Source organism: Anopheles funestus, chromosome 2RL, assembly GCF_943734845.2.
Source record: "Anopheles funestus chromosome 2RL, idAnoFuneDA-416_04, whole genome shotgun sequence".
NCBI classification, from domain to species: Eukaryota; Metazoa; Arthropoda; class Insecta; order Diptera; family Culicidae; genus Anopheles; species Anopheles funestus.
This window is the reverse complement of record NC_064598.1, coordinates 72,471,561-72,489,116: the sequence shown is the minus strand read 5'-3', so window position 1 is coordinate 72,489,116 and position 17,556 is coordinate 72,471,561. Positions and strand designations below refer to the sequence as shown.

The 17,556-nt window shown below is 37.6% G+C and overlaps 2 protein-coding genes across 2 annotated transcripts; one reads left to right on the top strand and one right to left on the bottom strand.

Moving 5' to 3' along the window:
- The first annotated feature begins 3,023 nt into the window (after positions 1–3,023).
- Positions 3,024–5,068, top strand: LOC125762528 (T-complex protein 1 subunit beta). The gene has a single exon (XM_049424720.1). The coding sequence runs from the start codon at positions 3,125–3,127 to the stop codon at positions 4,727–4,729; it is 1,605 nt and encodes a 534-aa protein (XP_049280677.1). The 5' UTR covers positions 3,024–3,124; the 3' UTR covers positions 4,730–5,068.
- Positions 5,069–5,095: 27 nt separating this feature from the next.
- Positions 5,096–6,846, bottom strand: LOC125762538 (lysosomal thioesterase PPT2 homolog). The gene is made up of 4 exons (XM_049424735.1): positions 6,626–6,846; positions 6,334–6,565; positions 6,018–6,270; positions 5,096–5,942 (listed from the first exon to the last, which is right to left on the bottom strand). The coding sequence occupies exons 2-4, from the start codon at positions 6,466–6,468 to the stop codon at positions 5,470–5,472; spliced, it is 861 nt and encodes a 286-aa protein (XP_049280692.1). The 5' UTR covers positions 6,469–6,565; positions 6,626–6,846; the 3' UTR covers positions 5,096–5,469.
- Positions 6,847–17,556: the final 10,710 nt, after the last annotated feature.

The window sequence follows — 17,556 nt, the reverse complement described above, 5'->3', positions numbered from 1 at the left end:
TTGACTGCATTTCACCTGTATGGCTAAAAAAAAGTGTACGTAAACTAAAGTTACTCAAAAGTAAAAATAATTTAATAATATAAAAAAATCAATAAAACGGAAATTTATTTGGTTTCGATAAATGTGTACTGTTTAACAAGATAAAACAAAATTAAAGACTGCATAGAATTATTATTATAAACGAATTTATTATTATTAAGAATTAAAAATTACTAACGTGTCAAAAATTCTTGGTTTCGTTGTAGCTTTATAAATTCTTCTTATCACAATAGTCGCAAGATCTTGGCCAACAGTTTGTGGGGTTCTTTGGTTATATTTACCCGTAACAGGACAGTTAGTCCTACGTACGAGATTAAGGTCCAGATGGCAGTTGTTACTCGGTCTCATCGTGTTGGACCGGCGCCGCTACCACATACACATATTGGGTTTCTCCAGGTCGTTGAACATACAATGTAAAAAGCAAGAAATATTCCAACAAAAAAGGCACTATAACTCACATAACGCATATCATCAGCTTAACAAAAACGTTATTGAAACCAACAAAGCTTTTGGCGGATTGGATAGAGCAAATTGAAAACCTTTGCCTTGAAAAACCCACGCATCAATTCCCATGTGGGTCTACAATCATTTCGATGTTCGATGTATCACACGCAGTGCAGAGTATTAAATGCTCACAGAAAAAAAAAACAACAGCAAAACACATTCGATCCGATTGGTTTCGGGATTGGTTTGCATTACCAGGGGATGAAAATGGTATTAAAAAAAACTGAATTCCGATTGGTACCATGCGACGACAAAACACATTCAACCGGAACTGGAGTTCAATTGTAAACTGTACATGTTATTACAAAAAAACGACAAACAAAAATGTACGAACGGTATCAACGAGGACGACGAAAAACAATCGCCGTTTACGTATTGAAATAAATTGCTTTATAGATATTGCAAATGTCGTCGTTTGCAAAGTTATCCAAAAGGGAACCATTTCACTAGCGGTGAACTCCAACGGTGTAAAATAAAAACCAAAAAAAAACCGTTCAAAATCGTTTAGGACATTGAATGTTGGGGAACAATTTGGTACGGTTGCGGTTGCATATTAAAATGATTCCATGGGCACCTCGTGGTCAATTCATATATCGGTCGTTGTTGTGGTTTCAATAATCACTACAGGTTGTCTACGAAAATCCAACCGAATACTGTACAGAGACCAATAGATAAGTATGACTACTGCATACATAATTGTTTTGACAATGATTGGAAAGATTCTTGATTTTTATCTCAATTTTTTTACAATATTTATCTTTGTTTACTCCAGCCTGGAATGTAGTATTGCACCTAGGCTTACATGTAAGTCCGATACTAAGAAGCTGCAACATTTCACGACAATTTTTAACGTTTCTGGAAGTCCTGCTGTGGGTTTAAAACGTTTTATTCATTCCTATCATGTTCCGTATCATTGACAAATTAGATTCAGCCGAACGTTTTGACATGGCATGATAGATTTAACTCACCAAACGCTAGAGTGGAGCAAGCCATCTGAATACTTTGCTCCGTCACAAGGATATGGTGTTCTCTCAGCAGTCAGCAGTGTGGTGAAACAAAATTATCATCCCTCAGGTTTATTCTGATCTCTATTAAATAAAGCTATTATGCAAATCGGAACTTCTTCGACTTTATTTCATTTTGTTGGTCCATATAGCAATAGCAACAAACACTTTTGCACGTCTGGAGCAGCTCAAAATATCAAATTATTTGTTGAGCATACTAACATATTCCCGAAAGTGACACTTTCTCTTGGAATAGATATTCATTGTACTTCACATTTAATCTGTAATTCCTGACGTGGACCGTTTGTGTAATTCAATCATGGTTTTAACTTTTTTTTTAAATTTATGAAAAGCTTTCAATCTTCATTTGCAAATGTAAAGCAACAAGAAGAGCTTCATTTCCTGTTTAGTATTTGAAGATTGATACAGGAGTAAATGCTATGTAAATTCCATTGATTACCGTACATACATAAATATGGAAACAAAATTTCTTTAATCTACAAAACTGTCATTCTTTTCCTGTGAATATTATCAATTAGTGTATTTCATAAATTATTTTTAAAACCTGTCGTTCATCCAGAAAAATCTTGACAATTAATTAATTAGCATCAAATTTAGGTCATGGAGCAGCCTAGTGGCCATGTACGGCGTCAGTTCCACACTACACGACCGGGTATAAAATCCCATCCGGATCGGGCTCCCGTAGTATCTATCCGGCTTCGTGGTGAAAATAAGTCTGGTAAGCCAGAAATTACCAGCATGACCTTAGAGGTCATTAAACCAAGAAGAGAAAGAGAGAAAGAGTGAGTTAGGTCATACGTACAGAGTACCAGGCGGCTCCATGACATCATGTTTTCTTGAAATTAAAAATAACACACCTATGCTGGCGTATGGCATTTCTTCTGGATCAGCTTTCTGTCTTAAACGCTGTGTAATAACATTATGTTGTGTTTGTTATTTATTATCGGTGGCTAATGAACAACAATCACAACTGCTTCGTCAAGTGAAATTTATGGGAAACTGAGGTACCGGACCATGCACAAGAAGTAGAAGAACACAATCATTAACATCCAGTAGCTAATACGTCTGCATTTATTTAAATTAAGTTAACTAAGCATTGATATCTCCAGAATATTAATTTAAATGAATTTACAAATTTATATCAATTTAAGTAAAAACTTTGCGAGTTTGATCCAGCAAAAATAAGATTGCTGAAATAGTTTTTCTTTTTGAAAACGTTTTAATACCTTTTTATAATATTTTTATTTTATTTTTAGATAACATATTATGTTTCAATTACATGGTGCAAGAATTGTATCGAGATGATACTATATTCAAAAGTAACGTCTTTTCCATCACAATTCAAACATTACCATTGTGCATCGGTTCGAATTTTTCGAACCTATTCGCTGCGTTTATCATATCCGCTCGAAAACTTCACAGGTCACTGTTGACGTTTGCTGTCAAATTCGCCGCATTGCTTTTCTCGCTTTTTTTCTTTCACCACAACCCCTTGTGATTCAGACGAAGAAGCGTGTTTTCCTGCAAATTCCGGCTGTAATTTTCCTGCTCGTACAATGGTGTCTCTCAATCCCGTTCGCATTCTGAAACATGAAGCCGAGGAGGAAAAGGGTGAAATTGCCCGCCTGTCGTCGTTTGTCGGCGCTATCGCCATCGGTGACCTCGTGAAAAGCACCCTCGGTCCGAAGGGTATGGACAAGATACTCGTCGCAAATGGTCGCAATGCGGGACAGATAGAGGTAACGAACGATGGGGCAACGATTCTGAGGGCGGTCGGAGTCGACAATCCGGCAGCGAAAATTCTCGTCGATATGTCACGAGTACAGGATGACGAGGTCGGCGATGGTACCACATCCGTCACGGTGTTCGCCGCCGAGCTGATACGGGAGGCGGAGAAGCTGGTGGAACAGAAGCTCCACCCACAGACCATTGTGGCTGGATGGCGTCAGGCAACGGAAGTGGCCCGTACTGCGCTGCAGGGTGCTGCTGCCGATAATTCAGCCAACCAGGAACGCTTCCGGGAGGATTTGCTGAACATTGCCCGCACGACACTGAGCTCCAAAATTTTGTCCCAACACAAGGAACAATTCGCAAAGCTGGCTGTCGATGCGGTGTTGCGTCTGAAGGGATCGGGTTCACTGACAGCCATTCAGCGCATCAAGAAGCTCGGTGGTTGTTTGGAGGAATCGTTCTTGGACGATGGTTTCCTGCTGGACAAAAAACCGGGTGTCCATCAACCGAAAACGGTGAAAAATGCAAACATTCTGATCGCCAACACACCCATGGACACGGATAAGATCAAGGTGTTCGGTTCATCGATCAAGGTCGACTCGATGTCCAAGATTGCCGAACTGGAGGTAGCCGAGAAGGAAAAGATGAAGCAAAAGGTGGACAAAATCCTATCGCACAACATCAACGTGTTTATCAACCGTCAGTTGATCTACAACTACCCGGAACAGCTGTTTGCCGATGCAGGTGTGATGGCGATCGAGCATGCCGATTTCGACGGTATCGAACGTTTGGCCCTTGTTACCGGGGGTGAAATTGTGTCCACCTTCGATAATCCCGATCTGGTGAAGTTGGGCAAATGCGATCTGATCGAGCAGGTCATGATCGGAGAAGACACACTGTTGCGCTTCTCGGGTGTCCCACTGGGCGAAGCTTGTACAGTGGTCATCCGTGGTGCGACACAGCAGATCATCGACGAAGCGGAACGTTCGCTACACGATGCGCTTTGTGTGCTGGCCGCTACCGTGAAGGAATCGCGCGTTGTTTATGGAGGCGGCTGTTCCGAGACGCTGATGGCTACGGCCGTCTTCAAATTGGCCGCCGAAACTGCTGGAAAGGAAGCGATGGCTATCGAATCTTTTGGCCGTGCCTTGATGCAGCTGCCGACGATCATCGCAGACAATGCTGGGTACGATTCGGCACAGCTCGTATCGGAACTGCGGGCTGCTCATTCGCAGGGTAAGCACACGATGGGACTGGACATGAACAACGGTAAGGTGGGCTGCATGAAGGAGCTCGGCATCACGGAATCGTTTGCCGTGAAGCGACAGGTCGTAATGTCGGCTGCCGAAGCGGCGGAAATGATACTGCGCGTGGACAACATCTTAAAGAGTGCACCGCGCCGTCGTGTTCCGGATCGTGGATATTGCTAAGCACATTTCATCATTGTCGGAATCTTCGTGCATTTGTTTCCATTCATTTTATACATCTTTCACGTTTTGTGCACTGTTCTATCTGGCCCCTTGCCGCTCGTAGTAAGGATGGTTTCATCATTTGCATTGCTTTATTAAACGCTCTCATCTGTTTTGCACATCCGTATCGTATTAACCAGCAGTTCCACACGGTGAACTCACTTCAATTGCCTTCGTATTGTAAAAGGACGTTTAACACACTTACACATCATCTTTGTCCCTTTGAGGGAGCATCTGCGTTCAGGAAAATTCTGTCCGGCGCAAGGAAAACGAATAAAATCATTTAATAACTACTGGAAAGGTATCTTTCTTTTAAGTTAAGACCCATTTGAAAGAAGGAAATCGATTGTTTATTCGTTATAACAAATACCTTTCGCAATCGCTTTGTGATAAGTAGATTAATATGAAGGAAGCACTACACTTGGATACAAATTAATTGAACTTATTTATTTTATTGTCCTGAAAATGTGAAGATCACATCACTAGTGGCACCGTGTTATGTGTCTCGCTCTATTAAACTATTGAACATATCAGCCTTAAATTAATTGCAACTTTAAAGCTTTGATTCTCATCCATATTCTACCTACTTAATATCATGTGTATTGCCCCCAAAGTGTCAACTGCTTAAAAGTGCACTTAGTCGCTAGAATCCGGTAACGTTAATATTATTAAAAACACGTGCGATAATTAGTGCGTTTAAACTAGTCCAGATAAGGCAAAATAACGCTATCAATCACATCGTTCTTACGATGCCACTGATAGTGATGTACGTTTTCCCGCACAATGATGTGGAGCCGGCCACTTTCTTCCAGCGTTTTCAGTCCTATTAAATCCTCGGTATAAATTTCACTTTCGTGTAACGGAACCACAGCGTACGTTTGGTTATAGAAGCTAAAATGACTAGATTCCCAAGGTGTAATAACACCATCATCCGGTCCACCGATCAGTACCAGCCGATCTAGACGCACGAGCGTGTCACGGAATTGTGTAGAATTTACTGACAAAATGCGATTGTTAACGTATGGCAGAAAGATGCTGAACTCCTCGAACAGGTCCTGGTGGTGTGGATCGTTCCAATAGTTAGCGACAGATGTGTGTTGTCCCACGTAGGTGTAGAATAGCTGGTAGGCCGTTTTAGCAACCAACGAGGGAAATATTAAATGTAAAAAGTCATCTAAAAAGAATTATTTCGATAAAGGATGTTATATCGAAGGACGACTAGATAGTTAATCCAAGCGAAACGACTTGCCTCCAAATTGGCCAGCTTGTGGGGAACTTAGCGAGATGAACGTTTTAACGCAATGATCCGGATATGTTTGTAGTACCGCCCGTCCAAGAAGTCCGCCTTGAGAATAGCCGATCATGTTTATGCCCTCTTCTGGGTGCAAATCACAGATAACTTTTAGATTAGTTTGGGCTTCCAACACCTGATGCCATGCATTTTCCAAACTTGACCAGCCACCGAACCGTTGGAAGTTATACACCACTGTGTCTGGATGCATCTGTAATTAGAGTAATTTTATAAATATCGAGCCACAAGTTCAAGCTCGGAACATACAACATACCTCCTGAATTCTGCCCACCAAGTGATTCATACTATCAGCACCGGTGAGAATGCCATGATAGATGAACACTGGCCGATATGCCATTATTAGGCTTGTTTTTAAAATCAATACGATTACACCCAGCGCTGGGAACATGTTGCAATATCAGAAGACTTCCCTTATGATAACACAAACTTATTGGCTGATTATTAAAGCACGGTTGCAATGATTTGGTGGGTTGTTTATCACTTTGCTGCAAGTAAAAACATTTAAATGGTTCAATTGTTTTGAACCGTGCGCACAATTTACTCACAGCACTAATGTTTCAGCAATTTCTTTATGAGATGTCCTTCAGGACGTGTTCAGCAAATATACTTCGCGATATGTGTACCAAACTTATTTACGTTGATATATTTACTGCAACTTCATCTAATTGCTCCAAATTTATTGCTTTAAATTACTTGTTTTCTGTATCATTTCATGAGTCACATAAAGTGAGCCTTTGTTTTGATATTTATTTTCGATGTGTGAGTGTCACGTTATTGAACCGTATATGATACCAAGTTCAAGTGCTCCAATGCAGCAATCGTTTGACAAGCTAAACTGATTTCTGGATGAATATTGATAATTCTTTTTTCTATGTTTGGAAAGATTAAAATACGATGAATTTAGTAAAGAAAAATTTTCTTTAACAAAGACTATTATGAAATATTCCTCAAAACATTCCTTTCGTACAAAACATCTCCAAGAGAAAACATCTTGAATGAAATATTTCACACCGTCACTACATGCTTAGCAATTGTCGTGTTTGCGAACGCGACAATAGTAGCTCAAATTGCCAACAAAAAAAATTATGAGATTTTGGCGCGATTTCAAGGATGTTTAACTTTTCTCGTGCAAGGTTTGTTTACGTTTATAATCAAACCGATAGAGAGAAAATAATCTTGAATGAAATAAAATTATATTAATCAAAGATAATTATAGTAAACATTAAATTTATTGTTTTGATAAAGTAGATGAGAAAGGCAAGTTTTTTAAGCCCAGTGACGATGTTTCAAAACAACGAACCATTAAGAAAACTCGTCGTCGGATGCTGCTGACTCTTGTAATACAAACAACGGATGCTGCTAACAGTACTGCATTATCGACAACCATCGTCTTGCAGATTTGTACGTTTTCTTTTCTTGAGTGTTTGGCGCTGGAAAATCTTGTTATAATTTTTCCGGTAGCCAGAAAACATTGCAACAAGAATTTATCTAGTGAACGGTGAGAGAAGATGTTTTGCCTACCGAGTCATACACCGGGCAAAAGCTTCGTGTAGCAAAAAAGTAATAATCTTTGATAATAATATGGGTAATCAAACTTGTCAAGATTCGAAATTGGAATAGGTGTATTGTAAAAGCCACATCAAGATGCATTTAAATTTACTTATGCAATGGTTGTATAATGGTTCTTTCCCAACTAAAAAACCTATGTACCAATGCAAGTAGGGAATGCTTACTTCAAACTTTTCAAAGTTATGTCTACTATTTTATTGATACAGAAACTTAATACATCAGTACAGAGATAAACAGAACATCAGTACGTGTGATATTTGGACATTGGAAAAATCTCCGGCATAATCTCTAGAGCAAAGACAATGAAGATTGACAGGTCTTTACAACTTGTCCCAATCCATGTTTAGGAATGTTGATCATGTCATTAGAACGACACCAGACAACCGAACATGTTTTATGAATATATTGCTAGATCTTCGGCTAGATACATCTGGTAGATAAAAAATAAATATTGCTATTTTAGAAGATACTTGTTTATCCGTATTTAACACTTATTAGAATTCAGTTTTTGCTTCAAGCTCTCTCTCTCTCTCTCTCTCTTTTCGTAGCTTAACAACCTTAGATGTCAGCTTCACAACCTAAGAGGACCCGGTCCTGTCGTGTGGAACCGACACCGTTTATCATACCGGCGTTCCAAGGTATACACAGGAAAATACGCTTCACGGTATGTACATACAGCATATGGTTTTAGTCCTTAAATTTAATCTTACCCCGTCACTATATGCTTATAAGCATGTGCAGACCAAAACCAGTGTCTCGGTGAACTGCAGCAGTTGAAAAATCTTTTAAGTGACGTGTCGCATCGTGCCGCGGTGCAGCAGACGGAACTGCTGTCAAACAGTGATCTGGTGAAATCGTACAAGAAGCATTCTAGTGCAGTGAATAGTGTTGGGTCAAGAGCGAAAGAGGTACCTCCCGCACAGCCCACGGGAAAAAGAGGTAGCTCCGTACGGAGCGCTACACACAGGAGCGATTGTAGGATGCGCTCCCAGAAGCGAAGTTTCGCACCACAAGGAGCGCTACACACAGGAGCGATTGTACGATGCGCTCCCATTTGAAAATTTCATAAGGCCATTTCATAGTCTTACCTTTTTTTGAGCAATTGAGCAAAATTTATAAATATGATATATTTTAATGCGAATTTGTTGCAATAAGTTTCTTTTCACTTAAATAATGCTTTAAACACAAAAAAGAATAAAAAATCTAAAACAAATTTTTAAAAAAATTTCAACTCGAAAATTTCACAAGGCTTACCACTTGCCATTTTTTGAGAAATTTTGCAAAAAAAATTAATTTGATTTATTTTAATGCCAATCGGTTGAAATAAGTTTCTTTTCACTCAAATAATGTTTTAAATAAAAAAAAGAATAAAAAATTTAAGAAAATTAAAAAAAATCTAATAACTTGAAAATTTCATGAGGCTCATTTTTGCACCAAGTTTTGGCTGTAACTCGGTCGCTATTCAACGGATCGCCAATCTTTAACCTGTGGTCGATAGATGGCATCAATGGCTACATTTTGTTCTTGGACGGCCATGCCCTCAGATGTCTGTGCCAGAAGTTATTCGAGGAACCAAGTTCCATACCCTGTTTGAGAAAATGTAAAATTTTCCTCATTTTAGCACCAATTTTTTGGCTATATCTCGGTCGGTATCCAACGGATCGCCAATCTTTAACCTGTGGTCGATAGATGGCACCATGGGCTACATTTTCTTCTTGGACGGCCATGCCCTCAGATGTCTGTGCCAGAAGTTATTCGAGGAACCAAGTTCCATACCCTGTTTGAGAAAATGTAAAATTTTCCTCATTTTTGCACTAAGTTTTGGCTATATCTCGGTCGGTATCCAACAGATCGCCAATCTTTAACCTGTGGTCAATAGATGGCATCAATGGCTACATTTTCTTCTTGGACGGCCATGCTCGCAGATGTCTGTGCCAGAAGTTATTCGAGGAACCAAGTTCCATACCCTGTTTGAGAAAATGTAAAATTTTCCTCATTTTTGCACCAAGTTTTGGCTATAACTCGGTCGGTATCCATCGGATCGCCAATCTTTAACCTGTGGTCGATAGATGGCACCAAGGGCTACATTTTCTTCTTGGACGGCCATGCCCTCAGATGTCTGTGCCAGAAGTTATTCGAGGAACCAAGTTCCATACCCTGTTTGAGAAAATGTAAAATTTTCCTCATTTTTGCACCAAGTTTTGGCTATATCTCGGTCGGTATCCAACGGATCGCCAATCTTTAACCTGTGGTCGATAGATGGCACCAAGGGCTACATTTTCTTCTTGGACGGCCATGCCCTCAGATGTCTGTACCAGAAGTTATTCGAGGAACCAAGTACCATACCCTGTTTGAGAAAATGTAAAATTTTCCTCATTTTTCAGCAATTTAGCAAAATTTATAAATATGATAAATTTTAATGCGAATTTGTTGCAATAAGTTTCTTTTCACTTAAATAATGCTTTAAACACAAAAAAGAATAAAAAATCGAAAAAAAATTAAAAAAAATTTTCAACTCGAAAATTTCACAAGGCTTACCCCTTGCCATTTTTTTGAGAAATTTTGCAAAAAAAATTAAATTGATTTATTTTAATGCCAATCGGTTGAAATAAGTTTCTTTTCACTCAAATAATGTTTTAAATAAAAACAAAGAATAAAAAATTTAAGAAAATTAAAAAAAATCTAATAACTTGAAAATTTCATGAGGCTCATTTTTGCACCAAGTTTTGGCTGCAACTCGGTCGTTATCCAACGGATCGCCAATCTTTAACCTGTGGTCGATAGATGGCATCAATGGCTACATTTTCTTCTTGGACGGCCATGCCCTCAGATGTCTGTGCCAGAAGTTATTCGAGGAACCAAGTTCCATACCCTGTTTGAGAAAATGTAAAATTTTCCTCATTTTTGCACTAAGTTTTGGCTATATCTCGGTCGGTATCCAACAGATCGCCAATCATTAACCTGTGGTCAATAGATGGCACCAAGGGCTACATTTTCTTCTTGGACGGCCATGCCCTCAGATGTCTGTGCCAGAAGTTATTCGAGGAACCAAGTTCCATACCCTGTTTGAGAAAATGTAAAATTTTCCTCATTTTTGCACCAAGTTTTGGCTATATCTCGGTCGGTATCCAACGGATCGCCAATCTTTAACCTGTGGTCGATAGATGGCACCAAGGGCTACATTTTCTTCTTGGACGACCATGCCCTCAGATGTCTGTGCCAGAAGTTATTCGAGGAACCAAGTACCATACCCTGTTTGAGAAAATGTAAAATTTTCCTCATTTTTCAGCAATTTAGCAAAATTTATAAATATGATAAATTTTAATGCGAATTTGTTGCAATAAGTTTCTTTTCACTTAAATAATGCTTTAAACACAAAAAAGAATAAAAAATCGAAAAAAAATTAAAAAAAATTTTCAACTCGAAAATTTCACAAGGCTTACCCCTTGCCATTTTTTTGAGAAATTTTGCAAAAAAAATTAAATTGATTTATTTTAATGCCAATCGGTTGAAATAAGTTTCTTTTCACTCAAATAATGTTTTAAATAAAAACAAAGAATAAAAAATTTAAGAAAATTAAAAAAATTCTATACATTTGAAAATTTTATAAGACTCATTTTTGCACCAAGTTTTGGCTGTAACTCGGTCGTTATCCAACGGATCGCCAATCTTTAACCTGTGGTCGATAGATGGCATCAATGGCTACATTTTCTTCTTGGACGGCCATGCCCTCAGATGTCTGTGCCAGAAGTTATTCGAGGAACCAAGTTCCATACCCTGTTTGAGAAAATGTAAAATTTTCCTCATTTTTGCACCAAGTTTTGCCTATATCTCGGTCGGTATCCATCGGATCGCCAATCTTTAACCTGTGGTCGATAGATGGCACCAAGGGCTACATTTTCTTCTTGGACGGCCATGCCCTCAGATGTCTGTGCCAGAAGTTATTCGAGGAACCAAGTACCATACCCTGTTTGAGAAAATGTAAAATTTTCCTCATTTTTCAGCAATTTAGCAAAATTTATAAATATGATAAATTTTAATGCGAATTTGTTGCAATAAGTTTCTTTTCACTTAAATAATGGTTCTTTCCCAACTAAAAAACCTATGTACCAATGCAAGTAGGGAATGCTTACTTCAAACTTTTCAAAGTTATGTCTACTATTTTATTGATACAGAAACTTAATACATCAGTACAGAGATAAACAGAACATCAGTACGTGTGATATTTGGACATTGGAAAAATCTCCGGCATAATCTGTAGAGCAAAGACAATGAAGATTGACAGGTCTTTACAACTTGTCCCAATCCATGTTTAGGAATGTTGATCATGTCATTAGAACGACACCAGACAACCGAACATGTTTTATGAATATATTGCTAGATCTTCGGCTAGATACATCTGGTAGATAAAAAATAAATATTGCTATTTTAGAAGATACTTGTTTATCCGTATTTAACACTTATTAGAATTCAGTTTTTGCTTCAAGCTCTCTCTCTCTCTCTCTCTTTTCGTAGCTTAACAACCTTAGATGTCAGCTTCACAACCTAAGAGGACCCGGTCCTGTCGTGTGGAACCGACACCGTTTATCATACCGGCGTTCCAAGGTATACACAGGAAAATACGCTTCACGGTATGTACATACAGCATATGGTTTTAGTCCTTAAATTTAATCTTACCCCGTCACTATATGCTTATAAGCATGTGCAGACCAAAACCAGTGTCTCGGTGAACTGCAGCAGTTGAAAAATCTTTTAAGTGACGTGTCGCATCGTGCCGCGGTGCAGCAGACGGAACTGCTGTCAAACAGTGATCTGGTGAAATCGTACAAGAAGCATTCTAGTGCAGTGAATAGTGTTGGGTCAAGAGCGAAAGAGGTACCTCCCGCACAGCCCACGGGAAAAAGAGGTAGCTCCGTACGGAGCGCTACACACAGGAGCGATTGTAGGATGCGCTCCCAGAAGCGAAGTTTCGCACCACAAGGAGCGCTACACACAGGAGCGATTGTACGATGCGCTCCCATTTGAAAATTTCATAAGGCCATTTCATAGTCTTACCTTTTTTTGAGCAATTGAGCAAAATTTATAAATATGATATATTTTAATGCGAATTTGTTGCAATAAGTTTCTTTTCACTTAAATAATGCTTTAAACACAAAAAAGAATAAAAAATCTAAAACAAATTTTTAAAAAAATTTCAACTCGAAAATTTCACAAGGCTTACCACTTGCCATTTTTTTGAGAAATTTTGCAAAAAAAATTAATTTGATTTATTTTAATGCCAATCGGTTGAAATAAGTTTCTTTTCACTCAAATAATGTTTTAAATAAAAAAAAGAATAAAAAATTTAAGAAAATTAAAAAAAAATCTAATAACTTGAAAATTTCATGAGGCTCATTTTTGCACCAAGTTTTGGCTGCAACTCGGTCGTTATCCATTGGATCGCCAATCTTTAACCTGTGGTCGATAGATGGCATCAATGGCTACATTTTGTTCTTGGACGGCCATGCCCTCAGATGTCTGTGCCAGAAGTTATTCGAGGAACCAAGTTCCATACCCTGTTTGAGAAAATGTAAAATTTTTCTCATTTTAGCACCAATTTTTTGGCTATATCTCGGTCGGTATCCAACGGATCGCCAATCTTTAACCTGTGGTCGATAGATGGCACCATGGGCTACATTTTCTTCTTGGACGGCCATGCCCTCAGATGTCTGTGCCAGAAGTTATTCGAGGAACCAAGTTCCATACCCTGTTTGAGAAAATGTAAAATTTTCCTCATTTTTGCACTAAGTTTTGGCTATATCTCGGTCGGTATCCAACAGATCGCCAATCTTTAACCTGTGGTCAATAGATGGCATCAATGGCTACATTTTCTTCTTGGACGGCCATGCTCGCAGATGTCTGTGCCAGAAGTTATTCGAGGAACCAAGTTCCATACCCTGTTTGAGAAAATGTAAAATTTTCCTCATTTTTGCACCAAGTTTTGGCTATAACTCGGTCGGTATCCATCGGATCGCCAATCTTTAACCTGTGGTCGATAGATGGCACCAAGGGCTACATTTTCTTCTTGGACGGCCATGCCCTCAGATGTCTGTGCCAGAAGTTATTCGAGGAACCAAGTTCCATACCCTGTTTGAGAAAATGTAAAATTTTCCTCATTTTTGCACTAAGTTTTGGCTATATCTCGGTCGGTATCCAACGGATCGCCAATCTTTAACCTGTGGTCGATAGATGGCACCAAGGGCTACATTTTCTTCTTGGACGGCCATGCCCTCAGATGTCTGTGCCAGAAGTTATTCGAGGAACCAAGTACCATACCCTGTTTGAGAAAATGTAAAATTTTCCTCATTTTTCAGCAATTTAGCAAAATTTATAAATATGATAAATTTTAATGCGAATTTGTTGCAATAAGTTTCTTTTCACTTAAATAATGCTTTAAACACAAAAAAGAATAAAAAATCGAAAAAAAATTAAAAAAAATTTTCAACTCGAAAATTTCACAAGGCTTACCCCTTGCCATGTTTTTGAGAAATTTTGCAAAAAAAATTAAATTGATTTATTTTAATGCCAATCGGTTGAAATAAGTTTCTTTACACTCAAATAATGTTTTAAATAAAAACAAAGAATAAAAAATTTAAGAAAATTAAAAAAATTCTATACATTTGAAAATTTTATAAGACTCATTTTTGCACCAAGTTTTGGCTGTAACTCGGTCGTTATCCAACGGATCGCCAATCTTTAACCTGTGGTCGATAGATGGCATCAATGGCTACATTTTCTTCTTGGACGGCCATGCCCTCAGATGTCTGTGCCAGAAGTTATTCGAGGAACCAAGTTCCATACCCTGTTTGAGAAAATGTAAAATTTTCCTCATTTTTGCACCAAGTTTTGCCTATATCTCGGTCGGTATCCATCGGATCGCCAATCTTTAACCTGTGGTCGATAGATGGCACCAAGGGCTACATTTTCTTCTTGGACGGCCATGCCCTCAGATGTCTGTGCCAGAAGTTATTCGAGGAACCAAGTACCATACCCTGTTTGAGAAAATGTAAAATTTTCCTCATTTTTCAGCAATTTAGCAAAATTTATAAATATGATAAATTTTAATGCGAATTTGTTGCAATAAGTTTCTTTTCACTTAAATAATGCTTTAAACACAAGAAAGAATAAAAAATCGAAAAAAAATTAAAAAAAATTTTCAACTCGAAAATTTCACAAGGCTTACCCCTTGCCATGTTTTTGAGAAATTTTGCAAAAAAAATTAAATTGATTTATTTTAATGCCAATCGGTTGAAATAAGTTTCTTTTCACTCAAATAATGTTTTAAATAAAAAAAGAATAAAAAATTTAAGAAAATTAAAAAAATTCTAAACATTTGAAAATTTCATGAGGCTCATTTTTGCACCAAGTTTTGGCTGTAACTCGGTCGCTATTCAACGGATCGCCAATCTTTAACCTGTGGTCGATAGATGGCATCAATGGCTACATTTTCTTCTTGGACGGCCATGCTCGCAGATGTCTGTGCCAGAAGTTATTCGAGGAACCAAGTTCCATACCCTGTTTGAGAAAATGTAAAATTTTCCTCATTTTTGCACCAAGTTTTGGCTATATCTCGGTCGGTATTAAACAGATCGCCAATCTTTAACCTGTGGTCAATAGATGGCATCAATGGCTACATTTTCTTCTTGGACGGCCATGCTCGCAGATGTCTGTGCCAGAAGTTATTCGAGGAACCAAGTTCCATACACTGTTTGAGAAAATGTAAAATTTTCCTCATTTTTGCACCAAGTTTTGGCTGTAACTCGGTCGCTATTCAACGGATCGCCAATCTTTAACCTGTGGTCGATAGATGGCATCAATGGCTACATTTTCTTCTTGGACGGCCATGCCCTCAGATGTCTGTGCCAGAAGTTATTCGAGGAACCAAGTACCATACCCTGTTTGAGAAAATGTAAAATTTTCCTCATTTTTCAGCAATTTAGCAAAATTTATAAATATGATAAATTTTAATGCGAATTTGTTGCAATAAGTTTCTTTTCACTTAAATAATGCTTTAAACACAAAAAAGAATAAAAAATCGAAAAAAAATTAAAAAAAATTTTCAACTCGAAAATTTCACAAGGCTTACCCCTTGCCATTTTTTTGAGAAATTTTGCAAAAAAAATTAAATTGATTTATTTTAATGCCAATCGGTTGAAATAAGTTTCTTTACACTCAAATAATGTTTTAAATAAAAAAAGAATAAAAAATTTAAGAAAATTAAAAAAATTCTAAACATTTGAAAATTTCATGAGGCTCATTTTTGCACCAAGTTTTGGCTGTAACTCGGTCGCTATTCAACGGATCGCCAATCTTTAACCTGTGGTCGATAGATGGCATCAATGGCTACATTTTCTTCTTGGACGGCCATGCCCTCAGATGTCTGTGCCAGAAGTTATTCGAGGAACCAAGTTCCATACACTGTTTGAGAAAATGTAAAATTTTCCTCATTTTTGCACCAAGTTTTGCCTATAACTCGGTCGGTATCCAACGGATCGCCAATCTTTAACCTGTGGTCGATAGATGGCATCAATGGCTACATTTTCTTCTTGGACGGCCATGCCCTCAGATGTCTGTGCCAGAAGTTATTCGAGGAACCAAGTTCCATACCCTGTTTGAGAAAATGTAAAATTTTCCTCATTTTTGCACCAAGTTTTGGCTATATCTCGGTCGGTATCCAACGGATCGCCAATCTTTAACCAGAAGTTATTCGAGGAACCAAGTTCCATACACTGTTTGAGAAAATGTAAAATTTTCCTCATTTTTGCACCAAGTTTTGGCTATATCTCGGTCTGTATCGAACGGATCGCCAATCTTTAACCTGTGGTCGATAGATGGCACCAAGGGCTACATTTTCTTCTTGGACGGCCATGCCCTCAGATGTCTGTGCCAGAAGTTATTCGAGGAACCAAGTTCCATACCCTGTTTGAGAAAATGTAAAATTTTCCTCATTTTTCAGCAATTTAGCAAAATTTATAAATATGATAAATTTTAATGCGAATTTGTTGCAATAAGTTTCTTTTCACTTAAATAATGCTTTAAACACAAAAAAGAATAAAAAATCGAAAAAAAATTAAAAAAAATTTTCAACTCGAAAATTTCACAAGGCTTACCCCTTGCCATTTTTTTGAGAAATTTTGCAAAAAAAATTAAATTGATTTATTTTAATGCCAATCGGTTGAAATAAGTTTCTTTTCACTCAAATAATGTTTTAAATAAAAACAAAGAATAAAAAATTTAAGAAAATTAAAAAAATTCTATACATTTGAAAATTTTATAAGACTCATTTTTGCACCAAGTTTTGGCTGTAACTCGGTCGTTATCCAACGGATCGCCAATCTTTAACCTGTGGTCGATAGATGGCATCAATGGCTACATTTTCTTCTTGGACGGCCATGCCCTCAGATGTCTGTGCCAGAAGTTATTCGAGGAACCAAGTTCCATACCCTGTTTGAGAAAATGTAAAATTTTCCTCATTTTTCAGCAATTTAGCAAAATTTATAAATATGATATATTTTAATGCGAATTTGTTGCAATAAGTTTCTTTTCACTTAAATAATGCTTTAAACACAAAAAAGAATAAAAAATAAAATAAAAAATTTAAAAAAATTTTCAACTCGAAAATTTCACAAGGCTTACCCCTTGCCATTTTTTTTGAGAAATTTTGCAAAAAAAATTAAATTGATTTATTTTAATGCCAATCGGTTGAAATTAGTTTCTTTTCACTCAAATAATGCTTTAAAAGAAGAAAAGAATAAAAAACAAAAAAAAAATCAAAAAAATTCAAAAAAATTGAAAATTTCCTAGTGGGTCAAGAGCGAAAGAGGTATTTCAATCGCGGTCATCTTATTGTGCGCGCTCCTTGTGGTGC